The sequence below is a fragment of the Neurospora tetrasperma genome, assembly GCF_000213175.1.
Source record: "Neurospora tetrasperma FGSC 2508 unplaced genomic scaffold NEUTE1scaffold_81, whole genome shotgun sequence".
NCBI lineage: Eukaryota > Fungi > Ascomycota > Sordariomycetes > Sordariales > Sordariaceae > Neurospora > Neurospora tetrasperma.
This window is the reverse complement of record NW_009799179.1, coordinates 8,656,828-8,672,970: the sequence shown is the minus strand read 5'-3', so window position 1 is coordinate 8,672,970 and position 16,143 is coordinate 8,656,828. Positions and strand designations below refer to the sequence as shown.

The following is a 16,143-nucleotide window of genomic DNA, read 5'->3' as shown; positions in this document are numbered from 1 at the left end:
ATACATACATATTCGGGGCACGCATCTACAAACCGTGCTAAATACATCTCCGGGGTTAACGGCAAAAGACTTGGGGGATATGGGATGAAATGATACCAAGTTTATACACTTTAAACAGGAAAATGTTTTTCTTTTTTTTGGCATCTTTGCATGAAATGTCTTGTCGTGGGCATTCGTTTTGGATAGGATTATATTTCCTTGGCGCCATGTTATGTTTATACCCCTTCTTCATCGCTTCTTTGAACGAGTTGCGACAAATCTTCCATTCATCCGACAACGACAAACACATCTGCTTATCTTCTCGGTATGACACCGCGAACAACATGAACATTCACGACAACCCCAGCCGGGTACCACCGAACCGAAACAAACCCCGACAAAACCTCTGTGGAAGGCATGACGTTGGCATATGGTGGTGGAGTTCATGTTCCCCAGGATGGAAGGGATCACACTCTATACTAGATATTCTGTATCTTTTTGCTGCTTACCTATTTTTTTCTTCTCATGTAACTCATGGCTCTCTTTTCCTCGTCTGATGTGTTATCCATCCGGCTATCGTACCGCTCTCCACATCCTCTCTAGCCTTCAGGGTCTGTACTACAGCGTTGCGTGACGTTGTTTGCATTGCCAGGAAACCATTACTGTCAGAAATGCGCATTTCATAACAGCAAGAGTGAGTGAGAGACGAAGCCAGAGTATTTTGGAGGCCTGCAATGACTGCGATATATCCATCAGAAGCGTAAATGGGAGAGGTGTCATGTCATATTAGCGAGTATTTTTTTAGTTTTTCTCTTGGCTCTGTTAAAGTGTGTTAATTGGCGTTATTCGGCTATTACCATATTTGAATGTCTGTCATGGCGGAATTTTCGACTTGGCAAACAATGACGTCAATTGTCCCTGACTACAGCTGCCGGACACGTTTTTATTCATCGATGAAGGACAATGTGCTAACAAAGTAGTGTGTTGGGCGCAGAATGAATGTCTGCAATGTTCTTGTATCAGTAGGGAAAAGACGTTGAGGTTGGGATCTTTGTCACCAAAGGCTACTGTGATTAATTCCAAGACACATATGACGAGGAGGTGAAGTTCAATATTTAGTTGACTTGATGTCTTGACTGTTAATTTCACAACACTTCAAATTTCATTGAGCTTCCACTGAGGTGTGTATTCCTCCCTGTTCCTTCATCCACTCTTCACCTTACCTCTCCCCTGTCATTATTATTCACCCATCTTTTCAGTCGCATCTCACTATCTCTTCAATTCCGTTACATGCAAAGAGGAGATGAATATTCTGCACTACATAGATGCTCCTCCCCGGCCGAATCGGCAATTGCTTGGTATTTAATACCAACATCGTGCCTTCCTTTACAGATGAAGATCAGGTTGACAATGACTTGAGTAGGTGGAAGGTACGAAAAAATTACCAGGTGACGAGAGCGCCTTTCCTATAAGCTCATTACACACCCCGATTGGTATCATTCATTTCATATATGTTTACCATGTCACGCATTTTTATTTCCAAGAACTCGTGTTATGTATCATTAGCACCTGGCTGGCTGAAGAAACCATGCGTTATAGACTTCAAAATCCCTTTTTTAAGGGACAATTCAGAAATGGTGCTCCTTGTTCCCGCTCATCCTGTTTGGGTTGTCCGTCCGTTCGTCTGTCTGTTCATCAAGTTTTTCTTTGAATTTTCGGCCTTTTTTTATCTTCTCTTTTTCATTGCATGAATAAAGACTGTGAACCCTGAAGCCCCGTAAACCAAGAGACTAAAGTAGACCTCTGCACGAACCACATTCACTCAAAGAACTGTCTCAAATGCCGCCGCCGTCGGTCATGATAGCCATAACATAAGGATCACCCTGACCAAACTTCACTTCCCCTACAACACCCCATTCTTTGCCTTCGCCTTCGCCGCCCTTCCTCCACCTCTCCCCCGACTCAAATAAATTGCCCACAAATCTTTTAGCGTTTCAACCCACCCCCTGACTATCCTCACCATGTTCAAAACTTTGACAAACCTATAAACGAAAACCTCCACCATCTCATAATCATGCGCATGCACCTCCCACACAGCACTAGGCGAATTCCTAATTCCCCTATGCTCATCCCCATCTCCTCCCTCGCCCTCAGCATATTCAGCATCATCAACAACCACCAACTTCCCCCCCACGACCCGCTGCCTCCCCCCAATAAGCAACCCCCTCCCCACCACCTCCTCGTCAGCCATCAACCTCGTCGCCGCATCCACCACATCCTCAATGTCCGCCTTCGGCCCGCCCGCCAACAGCGCCAGGGCGCGCCAGGGAACGATGGGGGTATCGACAAAGTACGGACAAAGCACGTTGCATCGGATCCCCTTCGTCCAGGAGGTCGCCCTTAGCGAGCGGAAGAGACCGAGCACCCCGTGCTTGGAGGCAGTGTACTCCGTTTGGCCGGGGAGGGGTGCAAGGCCGGCGATGGAGGAGACGAGAAGGAGGTGGCGGTCACGAATCGGCCGGCCATCATCAGCAGCAGAGGTGTCATCTTGGACATCGAGGCGGGAGACGCCGCCGTTGCGGGGAAGCCAGAAGAGAGCGAGGTGGGTAGTGTACATGACGCCTGTCAGGTTGACGTTGAGGACGTTTAAGGGCGGTGGTGGGGGAAGGAGGGAATCGGAGTCCAGATCGGAGGGGTTGTCGAAGACGCCCGGGGCGCCGGAAGCTACGTCCCTATGCTCGCTGATGCCGGCACTGGCTACGACGGCATCGATCCCGCGGGTGGGACTAGCGCGGGCGGCCATTTTGAAGAGGGAGACTTGGTCTTCCCATTTGGTCACGTCGCAGTGCTGGTAGTAGTGGTGCTTGGAGGACCCGGGGAGGGAGCGGAGCTCGGCGATGAGGTCCTCGCCGGCCGAGTCATTCACGTCGCCGATGATGATATGGGAGCCGTGTTCGGCCCATTTGCGGGCGAAAGCGGCACCGAAACCGGATGCCCCGCCGGTGATCAGGATGGTTTTGCCGGCGAGGGACTTGGTGTCGTAAGGAGCTTTGACATCGATGGGTGGCGATTGCTTGATAGTGTCAACGATTGACCAAGAGAGGTCGTCTGTTACCATTGAGTTTTCCATAATTGTAGGCTTCTCTTCAACATTCGCTGGTAGGTAAAGGCGTTCAACCTGGAAGTTGCTGGGTGAAGAATCAAAGACAGACGGCCAATATAATTTCCCAGTTGTCTGATGACGTTGGGTAGAGGTCTTGTCTTCAATGCCAATTTACCGAGAACCCTAAGATCAAGTTGTCCAAGCAAATTTCCTGATACAAATCAGGAAAAATTAGAAATGACCCCTCGTGGCCTGTTGTTGTGTGGGCAATGTAACAGTGGGATGGGGGGTAGTGTAGATGATCTTCATGGATCAACGGTTGTCGACAGCCGAGGCAATCAGAGTGCTTAAGGCTCGAGATAAATCGAAGCGGCTGAAGAGCTGAACAGCGAGGGCGACAGAGGGCCCCGACGTGATAATATCACAGTTGAATCGGTGGGCAAAGCTGAAGAGAAAGAAAAGATCATCTGGCTCTTTTTCAGCCAAGCGGCTCACTACTGCATAGTAGTATTTGCGCCATGTCAAGCCCTCCTCCCAACATTGGTCTAACAAGGCGTTGAGGCGCGTTACATGACAATGTCAGCGGCAGCTGTCGCCCGCCCGCTTCTCTTCATTTCAGAAGGGGTTGCGTCACTGGCTTCATCCAATGAGAACTGCCAAGACTGCATCTGTTGCCAATGGGACAAGCATCGTGAACATGATCTCTGGACATGGTGCGATAACGAGGTGGTACCCATCCGCTTGACGGTGGGATTTCGGTGTTTTGGAATGGTAGATAGTCTCCGTGACCCTTGTCTGTTGATGGTAGATAGTCTCCGTGACCCTTGTCTGTTGAACAAACAAAGAGCATCGATAGGATCCCATGCTCATGCTTCGGACGTAGAGTGAAGGTGACATGACTTTGTGCCCAGTTCATGTTTATCCAAGGGTGATGGCCCGGTAAGGCAGCCGTCATATTTCTTTTGAGCTGTCAGTCGGGTTGCTCACCGCTCGACTGAGCAAAAGATAGAGTACGTAGGGCTGGGTGACGAGCATGGGGGATCCCGTACGTATCGTGGCGGGGGAGATATTATCTGGGCCCAGTTCGAAGCCAACCTTATGGGGCATATACTACCCCATGCATATCCAGGTCATATGATGTTTTTCCTTATGCACCTCTGGTAAGCCAGCAGAATACGATTGTTGGCTCCGGGCGCTATGCTGAATTTGGAGCGGACGCTGACAAGCGGCTCGTGAGGGAAGAAGAGCTTGACAATAGGCGGGGAGTGTTGACGCTGTCGTACGATCACAAGGAATCGCCTGCGCAAAGCTCTTCCCCAAGCGCAGTTGGGTACTGATCACGACGGGGGACGTTGATGTTGTGCTTCTTCATCCCGTCGTTTCTATTGTGGGGAGCGCTGCTCACCTATAAAACAGGTCGTGTTAAAGCCGGTCGTGGTACGTAACGGCCAAGCCTTGTGTGCAACGTCGAACAGATGCAGCACACTTTCCAGAAAGCGAGAAATCCAGAAGAAGTTCTTGCTGTGGTGAAGCTATATGTGCCGCGCACTGTATAAACGATGTCAGGTGCGACTCGATGCTCCTGAATCGCATCTTGACGAATGTTGAGAGCGTGTGTTTGGCTGCAGTCGGTGGTAGGTGGTGAGGGAACAGAACGGAACAGCAGTCCGTGACCTGTTAAGATGGAGCAGGGCATGTGGACGGGTTCCAGCCCTACGGCCTGGCAGTGTACGTACCGTACCGCTACATTTACAGAGAAGAGGTACTCCCTGGGCTGGAAGTACACTTCCACTTCTCCCCGGAGTGGGACAGGGTCGCCTCCACCAATGCTCCAAAGTCGGACCAGACCGCTGATCGCAACCCTCCTACGTTGGAGCTAACACGCGGCCCTGGGAACACCCTGTCTTGCGACCACTCGACCCTGATGGACACGGACGCTGCTTGGCCCCGTTCCTGTCCCTGAAACCAAGCGACGACAGTGTGCTGGACAAGTGGAAGTCCCCCAAGTTCCACGCTTGGGGCTCCCGTGCTTGGCCCCACACCCACACGAGTGTGCATCACAGCTCCGATCGCCGGAGTGTAGGAGGAACCCTGCCCGTGGCGGGGCGCCGAGCCGATGGCGACTCATCTGTGAGAGGCAACGAGAGAAAAAAGTTGCGGAGCAGATCCCGCCGCTGTCTGGGAAGAAAGAGCGCCATTGACTCACCTTCCTATCTGAACCATAATCATAATCCTGCCCAACATCTTTCCTGTTCTGGTTGCTTGATCCATTCCATTCTGTTCGTTGAATCATATTGTTTAGTTCCCAGCCCAGATCGTCATCATGTCTCAATTTCCTACCAGAAACGTTGGTGAGTCTCTGCGACACCTCACCCTTTTAAGGTTCCTTCCTTGAGAGGGGACACTGCAGCATGTGTTCAGCATGTGTCCCCGTCTCCAGACCAGACGGATCCATGCTGCTTCTCCAATCAACACACCGACACGAAACAACATTATGCCGGCCCGAGCACTAACCGTTCCTATGACGTCCCGTAGGTGTCTTGGGCTGCACTGGCTCCGTCGGCCAGCGCTTCATCCTGTTGCTCCAGAACCATCCTGTCCTGAAGCTCGTCGCCGTCGGCGCCTCCTCCCGCTCCGCTGGCAAGAAGTACCGCGATGCCGTCCGCTGGAAGCAATCCACCCCCATCTCTGCCGAGTTCGGTGACCTAGTCGTCCGCGACTGCAAGGCCAGCAAATTCGCCGACTGCGATATCGTCTTCAGCGGTCTCGACAGCGATGTTGCCGGCGACGTCGAGAAGGAGTTCCAGCACGCCAACATTGCCGTCTTCTCCAATGCAAAGAACTACAGACGCGACCCCCTCGTGCCCCTCGTCGTCCCGACCGTTAACCTCAACCATCTCGACCTGATCCCCCACCAGCGCAAGACCCTCGGCCTCGAGAAGGGCTTCCTGGTATGCAACAGCAACTGCGCCGTCATTGGCCTCGTCGCCCCCTTTGCCGCCCTCCAGGCGCGCTTCGGCAAGATCGATACCGTATCCGTCGTCACCATGCAGGCTGTCTCGGGTGCTGGATACCCCGGCGTCAGCAGCATGGACATCATTGACAATGTCGTGCCCTTCATTTCGGGCGAGGAGGACAAGCTGGAAACCGAGGCCCAGAAGATCCTGGGTTCTCTCAACGCCGACGCCACTGCCTTCGAGGACCAGAAGCAGCTCCGGGTGTCGGCAGCCTGCAACCGTGTTCCTGTCTTGGACGGCCACACCGCCTGCGTGTCGCTGCGCTTCGCCCAGCGCCCGCCCCCGTCCGCCGAGGAGGTCAAGGAGGCCATGCGCAGCTATGTTTCTGATGCTCAGAAGCTGGGGTGCCCCTCGGCCCCCGAGCCCCCTATCAAGGTCTTTGACGAGGCAGACAGGCCCCAGCCCCGTCTTGACCGTGATCTCTGCAAGGGATACACTGTCAGCGTTGGCCGCGTTAGAGAGGACGAGAGTGGTATCTTCGATATCAAGTTTGTTGCCCTGAGCCACAACAGTAAGTCGCCTTATGCCTCGAACGCCTCTTCCAGTTTCGCGCTAATACCTCCCTGTAGCTGTTATTGGAGCTGCTGGTTCCTCCATCCTTAACGCTGAGGCTGCCATATTTAAGGGCCTCATCTAAGGTTAAGCGGGCTGCTTTATGGGTTTGGGAACAAAAATATAATCATTATTGGGTTGCTGTTATAAAAGTATAAAGTCATGCACCTATGCATTTGGTTTCTTTGTGGAATTCTCATGGGTGACCTTGGTGTGGAGCGTTGATGCAAGCTTAAGTCAGGAGCCAAAAGTTTAAAAATTCACCTTCGTGCTCTTCTTCTCTCTCTTCCATATCTCGTCCCGTGTCGTGCGGTTAAAGTGCGAGACACACCGGAAAGTCGGATCCGTCCTGTGGTCTCGTCTATGGGAATCGAACGAATGCATGTACCCGCTCTCGCATGTTGACCGTCCAGAGAAGCATGCTTGATGCAGCAGCCCGTCTTGTTGATTGGCGGGAGAAGCTTTCGTCGAACTGTCGACACCCCCAACATCTGGTGTCTGGGCATGGCAAAGGCCTTGTCTTGGATTGCTTTTGCCCAACGATGCAGTGAAATGCCCATCCATGGTCTCTTGCAGACATTGGAGTCTTAGCTAGACGATGCGCAGGAACACTATCGTCATAGGACTTGCCTCTTTTGACGTTGTGGAACAGAAGGAGGAGGGAAAGACGAGACCGAGTTATGATGTTTAAGATACTGAATTCGAGCTGCAGAGAACCTCGATCCATGAACCTTGGGAGCTTTTCAAAACTACTGGTTTCGATGGATTTCCGGGAGCTGGGCCAGGTGGGTTGCCATATAGCTCTCGAGGTAGCCATGTTACGGGAGGATATGCTCCAATGACCAGTCGATGTGAGGTTCTATCACGGAGCTGACCGTCTTCTCGACGCCAAGGCCAAGGATACGCCAAATGGCCATCGATGGGACGGATCTCGTCGCAAAGCAAGGGATGATGGGGCGGATATGATTTCGAAGCACATTTCGCCGAGGAGGGGGGAGGATTGATCGCCGCCAAGGATACCAGAAAGTAAGCCCTTAAGTTGTATGGTAAGACCTCCGGGTGTGTGGATGGTCTGCCGTTCGTCGATTTAAGAAGATCGTTGGTCCGCCCTTCCCTCGGGCCTTTCTCCCGTCGCGCTCAGGCAGGCATTGACCCAAGCGCCATATTGGTAGGTACAAGGCATGCTGAAACCGCACAACCTTATGCGTTGCTGCCCTTTGGGATACCTTTATGTATCAAAGGATGGTGTCCGATTTCGCTGCCATTGTCTTTCTTTTCCGTCCGTCGTGATAAGGTGCCGTTGGATAAAGGGCAAGGGACGCAGATCCCTCGCTACTGACCCATAACTGGAAAACGACAGATGCGCATCAACAGGATGTTTTTGTCGAGCATGTGCTGGATACAGCTTAGTCGAAGATTATCGTGTCGGGATTGCGGCTCGACAGAATGAATGGAACATGGAAATTCGCAGTGTTGGTAACCAACAAGAGGGAGCACGATTTGGGTGTACAGTAGCACACCTGGGAGTTGAAGGGTTGAAATGGAAGCTTGGGCCAAGAGGGCCTCCATCTTCCATAGCAGCCAGCGGCATGATGGACGTTCAACGTTCAACACGGCACACGAGGTGGGGCGTCATTGATGGTAGTGGAGCCCACTGAGGATGAACCAGCAACATAGCTCGACAGTGCACCAGTGCACCTGCAGCTCAGGCGGTCCTGGTCCCTGCCGCCTAGCCTGGAAGTGGTTCCATTGTGGATTCTGGAGAATTAAATGAGGTGCAGCGGTGCACAAGCCCATCCCATGGGGGATCCATTCCCGTTCCACTCGACCCCATCCCCAACACCCTTCAACCGTCGGGTCAACGACGGCATCTTGGCTTAACCCGCGCGCTCATGATCCCCCCTCCGTACCCTACTCCTCCTGACCAACTGAAAGACCCCGACCACGACCCCGACCCTGAACGCGCGAAACTTTTGCATCTCGTATAACATAAAAGAAAAGTTTATTTGCTGATTACTTAGCATTTTGGCGCCTCCGCGACAAAGACACGCCACTCCCACCACCGCCGAATCTGTGCCCGTCGACGCAACACACCCCGAGTTGCCTGTGAGGGTGACAACATATTCGCAATGTCTCTAGGAGATGCGTCTGCGCCAGCAACTTCACCGACACCAGACAGTGGCAGCCCGGTGATAGCAGCAGCGCCTGCGCCGCCTACAGCACCAACACCTAACGACGAGACCAAGTCGCATGTTCAAGATGTGCTTTCTTCAGAGGTCCGTTCAGACCGGACGAGTCACTTATCTTGACGCCGATCCAGTCCCTAACCCGTAGTTTTCCGAAAACAGATTGGCATCGCGACGATGCTCAACCGATTGAAACAGAGCATTGCGTCCGCAAAGGTGCGAATCCCTCGACGACCGACTACGACGGCCGTATCATGCAAAAAACCCCTACCCACCAATTGGGGTAGACACAGCAGTCTAATTTAAGGGTTTCACATAGGAATTCGCGACCTTTCTGAAAAAGCGCTCGGTACTCGAGGACGAACATGCGAACGGCCTCAGGAAACTCTGCAAAGCATCCCACGAGAGCTCATCCCGCTCTGAACACAGGGGCGGAACATTTGCCAAAGCCTATGAAGACATGATGACGATCCACGAGCGCATGGCCGAAAACGGGACCCAGTTCGCCATGTCCCTCCACCAGATGCACGAGGACCTATTGGAGCTTGCAGGGATTGCCGAGAAATCCAGGAAAGGATGGAAGCAAAGCGGACTGACAGCCGAACAACGAGTGGCCGACCTCGAGGCCGCTATGCGCAAGTCCAAGGCCAAGTACGATGCCTTAGCCGAGGAATACGACCGAGCTCGCACCGGCGACACCACTGGTCAGCAAAAAGGCAAGATGTTCGGCTTCAAGGGTCCCAAGTCAGCTGCGCAGCATGAAGAAGACCTCTTACGAAAGGCCCAGGCCGCGGATCAGGATTACCAGGCCAAGGTCAACACGGTACAGACAGAACGTGGAGAGCTGATCAACAAGATACGGCCGGATACCATCAAAGCTCTTCAGGAGATTGTCAGAGAATGTGACGCAGGCGTTGTCTTGCAAATGCAAAAGTTCGGTAAGTGCTGTGCTAGTCATTCTCTCCCCAAGGCTCGAGGCTAATGATGAAACCGGTAGCGTCCTTTAACGAGAAGCTCTTGCTCAGTAACGGCTTGAGTGTTAGCCCTCTGAAACATGGTCCGGAAGCACGCAGTTTGCGCGAGTGTGTACAGGCGATCAACAATGACAAAGACCTGGATGAATATCTCCTCAGCCAGTATCCGCGACTTCCTCCGAGGACAGGGGAGCCCAAATATGAAAAGAACGCTGTAAGTCGTATAAATCTTATGAAAATGCCATGGTCATCAAGGCTAACCCCCTGCTAGCTCCTGGATCCGGCAAATCGCACTACTACAACTCCATATGTACCACCGGGTGGCAGTCAACAGGCACCCACGCATTCCCGAGAACAGGGTTCAATGAACTCGAGAACTGGGCCTTTGAACGATACTCCCACTGCGCCTCTGGGTCATCACTATGGCCAAAGCTCTTCCTCGATCCCGATTCTCTCAGCTAGCCAACAGTCCGAATCACAGCCTTCGCACGAACGTAGCTTCAGCCATGGGAACATCCTTAATCAGATTAGCACCCCTTTCAACCCTCAGTATGGCGATTCTCGGAGTGCGGCAACCCAACAGGCCCAGGCCGCAAGCTCCAGGTATAATGGCGCCATTGGCTCGATCTCGTCCTCGGGTCCTCCGCAACTGGGAGCGCTGCCATTCCAATACTCCGAGCCTCAATCACTACCATCTACAACCCAACAACCACCGCAACAACCATCTCAGCCGCCGCCACCACAACCATCCCAACAGCCGCCATCTAGTCAACCTCCTCAACAACCCCTGGCTCCGCTAGCAAGTCCAACCCAACAGGCATATCCTTCCGGTCCTGTACAGGGAAGACAGTCGACGCCGCCAATGGCTCAGCCTACGCGGCCAGTCTTTGGTGTGTCGTTGTCCAAGTTATACGAGAGAGATGGGCTGGCTGTTCCTATGGTTGTTTACCAATGTATCCAGGCGGTGGATCTCTTCGGCCTTGGCCTCGAAGGCATCTACCGATTGTCTGGCTCCGTACCTCATGTGAACAAGCTCAAGACTCTCTTTGACACGGGTAAGGGTTTTAGCCTAACACTATCTCTGACGTTGAACCAAGGCTAACCAGAAGCTTGCAGATTCTGGCTCCAGTAATCTTGACTTCCGTAACCCCGAGAACTTCTTCCACGATGTCAACAGTGTAGCTGGCCTGTTGAAGCAATTCTTCCGCGATCTTCCCGACCCGTTGTTGACTAAGGAGCACTACGCGTCGTTTATCGAGGCAGCCAGTAAGCACCCCTATTAACCTTCCAGCTATTAAGGTTACATCACACTAACGACATCTCCCTCGACAGAAAACGAAGACGAAGTCATCCGCCGTGATTCCCTCCACGCCATCATCAACAGCCTTCCTGATCCCAACTACGCCACCCTCCGCGCCTTGACTCTGCACTTGCACCGGGTAATCAACAACTCGAGCGTCAACCGGATGAGCTCGCAGAACCTGGCCATCGTCTTTGGGCCGACGCTGATGGGTACCGCGGGTCCCGGCGCCAACATTGCGGATGCCGGGTGGCAGGTTCGCGTGGTGGATACGATTTTGCAGAATACATATCAGATCTTTGATGATGATGACTGATTATGTATACATGTTCTAGCTGAGGCCTGTATAGGACGCAGAGGAGGTGCGATATTGTGGAGAGTGTTAGATGAATAGTGGGAGGATCAACGTTTTGTCTTATCAGCCTTGGTTCAGGCGGCGAAGAGGGGACATTTAATTGACTCTCGTCTATGTTCAGGGTATGCGCCGCCCCTTTACTGTGCTTAGTTTAGAAAGAGAAAGAGCGGCTATGGTTTGGTTCTGCTTAGGTTGCGGTGCGGTGCGGTGCTTACTAGTTGCGCTTCTGTAATAAACCACCTTTCGAAAGAGGTTTGGTTGGTTGGTTGGATGAGCGATGGGCAATGGGCATTAAGAATGGGAATTTGCATGGTTCAGGGCAGGAGGATGGTTGGCTGTAGATGGAAAGAGAAGAAAAGAGTCTAATCATTGTTGCATACATCACAAGTTGCTTGTCTAGCAGGTGCTTTTATTCCTGACAACGCCGACTGTGCTGTTTTACCACATACACCCTCAACAATACCATGTCATTGTTGATGTCGCAAGTTAAGCTTCGGTACTAACCTCCTATTAAAGAAAAAAAAAGAAAAAAAAAGACTGCACAGCCCAGTGACAAGACGGCATCTAGGCAGATTGGGATCACTAAGCATATAATCGGTGAGAAACATGATACTTTCCAAGCTGTAATTCACCCTATTGTCATCGACATTAAAACAAGACAGTTATATATTCCCAAGACTTTATCTACGAAATCGTTTATACCCAATCGAACTATACCCACTCAAGGAAATCATCTAGACTAGAACCAAGACTTAAAGAAACATGAATCGCCCGCTCAGCATTAAGTGAAACCCGTCAACCCAACAGAACCCTACCTCACAAATAGCAAGAAATACAGCACCCCCATCAACGCCACCAACAAAGGGAACGCCCTCTGCGACAAGAGATTAACGACCTCCATGGCGCCCTCAAAAGCATCACTCCCCCTCCTGCCCGGCTTACTACTGTTACTCCTCATAATAATCCCCTCCTCCGTAATCTTCTCATCCATCTCCTTCCTCATCCGCTCACTGTTCCTCTCCTCATTCGTCGTCCACGGCACCTTTGTGTTCCTAGGGAACGTCTCCTCAAGAATCTGCTCGGCAGTGATCTTGGCGCCTGCAAGGACAATCGGCACGCCGGTTCCCGGATGGGTGCTAGCGCCGACAAAGTACGCGTTATCCATGCCTTGGGCTTTGGTGCGCGGGCGGAAGGCCAGCACGTTGAAGAAGTCGTGTGCCAGACCGAGGATGGCGCCCTTGCTGAGGTTGAACTTGGTCTCCCAGGTGTAAGGGGTGTTGACGATTTCTTCGGTAATAAGGGGGGACAGGGACAGGCCGGTGCGGGCTTGGATGGTGGCCAGAACGCCGGCGCGGGCTTTGGAGACGAGAGTAGGCCAGTCGAGCTCTGGTTGGCCGTTTTGGAGAAGGTGGCCGACGGGGACGAGGGCGATGACGGCGTCGCGGTCGGGAGGGGCGGCCGAGGGGTCAACGCGGGAGGGGACGTGGATGTACTGTTTGAGGGGTGAGATGAAGTTAGTTAGAGGGTCGTCGGACGACTAATCAGACAGAGAGAGAGGAAGAGAGAGAGGAAAATAAAACAAAATGAGAGTAAAACTTACGAAGCTGGGATCATCAGGCAGGGCCTGCCTCTCAAAGATGGCGTCAAAGGACTCCTTGTACTCCTCCGCCAAAAAGATGTTGTGCGTCTCCAACTCTGGCGCCATACCCGACAAACTCCAGTAAAAAGAAATAGAACTGCACGACGCCTTGCGGTTGTTGAGTTTGTTCGCATACTTCTTGATGCCCCCGATCTCCTTCGGCAGGAGGTTGTTGTACGTATATACCAAGTCGGCGTTGACCACCACCAGATCGGCGTTCAGCACCTCGCCATTCTCAAGCTGGACACCCGTAGCCTTTGGCTTCTTTCCGTTCTTGCCTCCGTCCGTGAGCACCTTGGACACGCCCGTGTTGAGTCTGTACTTGACGCCCATCCTCTCTCCAACTTTCACCAGAGCGTCCAACACCCTGTGGAAGCCTCCGCGGGGATACCAGATACCCTCGGCCAACTCCGAGTATTGAAGCAGACTGTACGTCGCCGGCGCATCGAACGGGCTCATGCCCATGTACATGGTGGCAAAAGTGAAGACGCGCTGCATGCGATCCGTCTTGAAGTACCGCCCGGCGCGGTGCCAGATGCTCTCGAAGGGGTGAAGAGCCATGAGCAAGGTGACGACAAGCCGAGGGTCCGCCAGCTCGAGGATGGACTTGAAGTTGCGGTGCAGAACGTGTCGCAAGCTGGTCTCGTAGTGTTGGTGGCCCTCGGCGAGCCACGAGAGGTAGCGGCGGAAGCCGTCGGGGCCTTCCCACTTTTCGATCTCGAGCTTCATGGTGGCGTTGTCGGTGGTGGGCGAGAAGCGCTTGCCGTCGGAGAACCAGATGTTGTAGTTGGGGAAACATTGGAGGAGCTCGACTCCTTCCTGCTCGAGAGTGGTGCCTAGGTCTTCGAAGGTCTCGCGAAAGAGACCCGGTAGGAGGAGGAGTGAGGGACCTTGGTCGAAGCGGTAGCCAGCTTTTGTGTGGATGAGACTGCAGCGGCCTCCTGTGAAGTCGTTCTTTTCGAGGACTGTGACGTCTACTCCGGCTTTGGCCAGACGGGCCGCGACGGCGATACCACCTGCTCCTGCGCCTGTTGTTTTGGGGAAGAAGTTAGCATACATCCTGAGGCTAAAGTGAAGAGCTCAAACTCCAAATAGAGAGACATACCAACAATGATGGCGCTTCGTGGTCTCTGAGTCTCATCCATGTTGTCTATAAGTCTGGTATTTTTTGCTTAGCTCTTTCGTCGTCGTCGTCGTCGTCGTTATCGTTCTTATCGTCGCCCCTTCTCTCTGCACAAAAGCCGAGAAAAATCTAAAGAGTCTGGAGGGTATAGAGATTCAAAAGTCCAAGAAAGCTGAAGGAATTCCAGGTAGGTAAGATTATTACCCTTTAAGATACTTTGAGCAAGGTAGAAAGCACAGAGTCAAGGCAGATGGTGGTGGGAGCAAGAGCTTTTCACAAGCACATTCAACGGGTATATGAAGGTTTGAACGGACCGTTCCGGAGAGAAACAATCCCGAGACTGAACTTTTTAAGACAAGTGATGATGCGCACAGTCGATATCTAGATCTATCTCCCACCGTTCGACCACCGCCCGACCACCGCCGTCCATGAATCACAAGCTAGTGGTGTTGTCGTGGTATCGCTCTGTGCTGCATCGACCCATGCAATAAGCAAGGGAAGCTATCCCCCATCTAGACTATCCCCTCCTCCCCCTCCCCTGGATTTCGATTGCCATTAAGGACCGACATTCCTTCCACTCCCTGCTTTGTTCCGTGGGTCGATGGTTGTAGATAGCGGAGACGGCATCATCACATGCGAAAACAAAAAGGTCTCGATTTGGCGTTTCTTTCTATCCTTGCTATCCCGTGGAAAAGAGGGTCGTGAATCGGTGGCAGTCCCGTCTTCATCAGTAAGTGGGAACTAACCGAACTGAACCGATCAATGCCCTGTTCGCACGATGTCATCGCCGCCAAGATGGGCTTTTGCATCGGACACCACCCCCGGGCTCCAACAACAAGTTGAACATGAAGTGGAGTCGTTTCCCACCGTTTGGTTCGACGATCTGACCTAAAACGGTTGGTGCAGCGTTGCCCTTTCCCTTCTGGGCATCAACAGCGGAGGTGATTTGCTGAGGTGATCAGGGGCAGGGGCAAGGCCCCACCTGAAAAGCGCACTGGCCAAACCCCCCATATGTAGTGTACGTATCTGACTGACAAAGCGGCCTGAAAGCCCACCACCAGATTGAGGCGGAGGGGAGTCCGCTTGATTCCCGGCGATCTGTCTGTCCCTTGTCCCGGTCTCTCTGGTTGCGGATCGAATGGAGAAGGCGGGGGGGTTCGAGTTCGACAGATCGAGGCTCCCTGCCCGGCCCTGCCTATCAGAACAATCTCGGAGATCAGATTCCGAGTCGTGACAGATCCGCCCATCGCACTGGGCCGCAATTGATCGCGAATATTTTTCGTCTCGTCTCGTCCACCAACGAACCCGTCAGTCAGTCAGCACACGCACGCACGGCAACACCACCAGGCAGGCAGGGTGCAGGTTTCCAGAATCTCGGAATCAGGTTTCATCCATTCATCGGACTGTGCTCCGCAACTTACGTATGACAGACATACGTCGGTGTAACAGAACTTGGAAGAGAGAGAAGCCGAGGTCGTTTGAAATAAGCAAAACTCGACCTTCCCTTCAGTTCCCTCCTTTCAAACCAGGTAAACACCGCGGTCTCAATTCCAACTTTCGTTCAGGATTCAAAAATGTTATTCAGCAATACCTTATACCGTTACGATTGAGCAAGACCTAGTATACTCAGATATATGCATCAGCACACAACACTCTCTACAATTCCCTTTTTTTGGTGACAACACCACTTTATATCATATCGTGAACTAGGACTCCGAACGGCAAGGTTGAAGGTGCCCAACAACTGCGCACACGCTCTTCTACTCTTGCGAACTGCATTTGAAAAGCCTCTGACAGCCCGGTCACATCGTCGTGCGCGCAAAACAAAGAAAAAAAAAAAAAGTGAATGACCGTAACCTCGTGACTTCTGCGGGCACTTTGAGCTTGACGTCTTCCAAATTACCGCTTTGGTTCA

At 52.5% G+C, this 16,143-nt stretch overlaps 4 protein-coding genes across 4 annotated transcripts; 2 read left to right on the top strand and 2 right to left on the bottom strand.

The window, feature by feature from the left end:
* Nucleotides 1-1,936: 1,936 nt before the first annotated feature.
* On the bottom strand, nucleotides 1,937-3,070 carry NEUTE1DRAFT_23885 (uncharacterized protein; the record flags this gene model as incomplete). The annotated part of the gene is made up of 1 exon (XM_009856619.1): nucleotides 1,937-3,070. A coding segment is annotated over one exon (1,134 nt), but the record flags the coding sequence as incomplete, so codon positions are not given.
* Nucleotides 3,071-5,365: 2,295 nt separating this feature from the next.
* NEUTE1DRAFT_92891 (aspartate-semialdehyde dehydrogenase) lies at nucleotides 5,366-6,928 on the top strand (the record flags this gene model as incomplete). Its single annotated transcript, XM_009858817.1, has 3 exons — nucleotides 5,366-5,433; nucleotides 5,618-6,610; nucleotides 6,669-6,928. The coding sequence occupies 3 exons, from the start codon at nucleotides 5,406-5,408 to the stop codon at nucleotides 6,734-6,736; spliced, it is 1,089 nt and encodes a 362-aa protein (XP_009857119.1).
* Nucleotides 6,929-8,642: 1,714 nt separating this feature from the next.
* Nucleotides 8,643-11,846, top strand: NEUTE1DRAFT_74189 (uncharacterized protein; the record flags this gene model as incomplete). The annotated part of the gene is made up of 7 exons (XM_009858816.1): nucleotides 8,643-8,927; nucleotides 9,000-9,053; nucleotides 9,157-9,775; nucleotides 9,835-10,025; nucleotides 10,083-10,866; nucleotides 10,928-11,077; nucleotides 11,144-11,846. 7 exons carry the CDS (start codon nucleotides 8,781-8,783, stop codon nucleotides 11,425-11,427), a joined length of 2,229 nt encoding a protein of 742 aa, XP_009857118.1.
* Nucleotides 11,847-12,116: 270 nt separating this feature from the next.
* Nucleotides 12,117-14,267, bottom strand: NEUTE1DRAFT_92886 (Phytoene dehydrogenase; the record flags this gene model as incomplete). Its single annotated transcript, XM_009858815.1, has 3 exons — nucleotides 12,117-12,958; nucleotides 13,067-14,133; nucleotides 14,211-14,267. The coding sequence occupies 3 exons, from the start codon at nucleotides 14,248-14,250 to the stop codon at nucleotides 12,278-12,280; spliced, it is 1,788 nt and encodes a 595-aa protein (XP_009857117.1).
* Nucleotides 14,268-16,143: the final 1,876 nt, after the last annotated feature.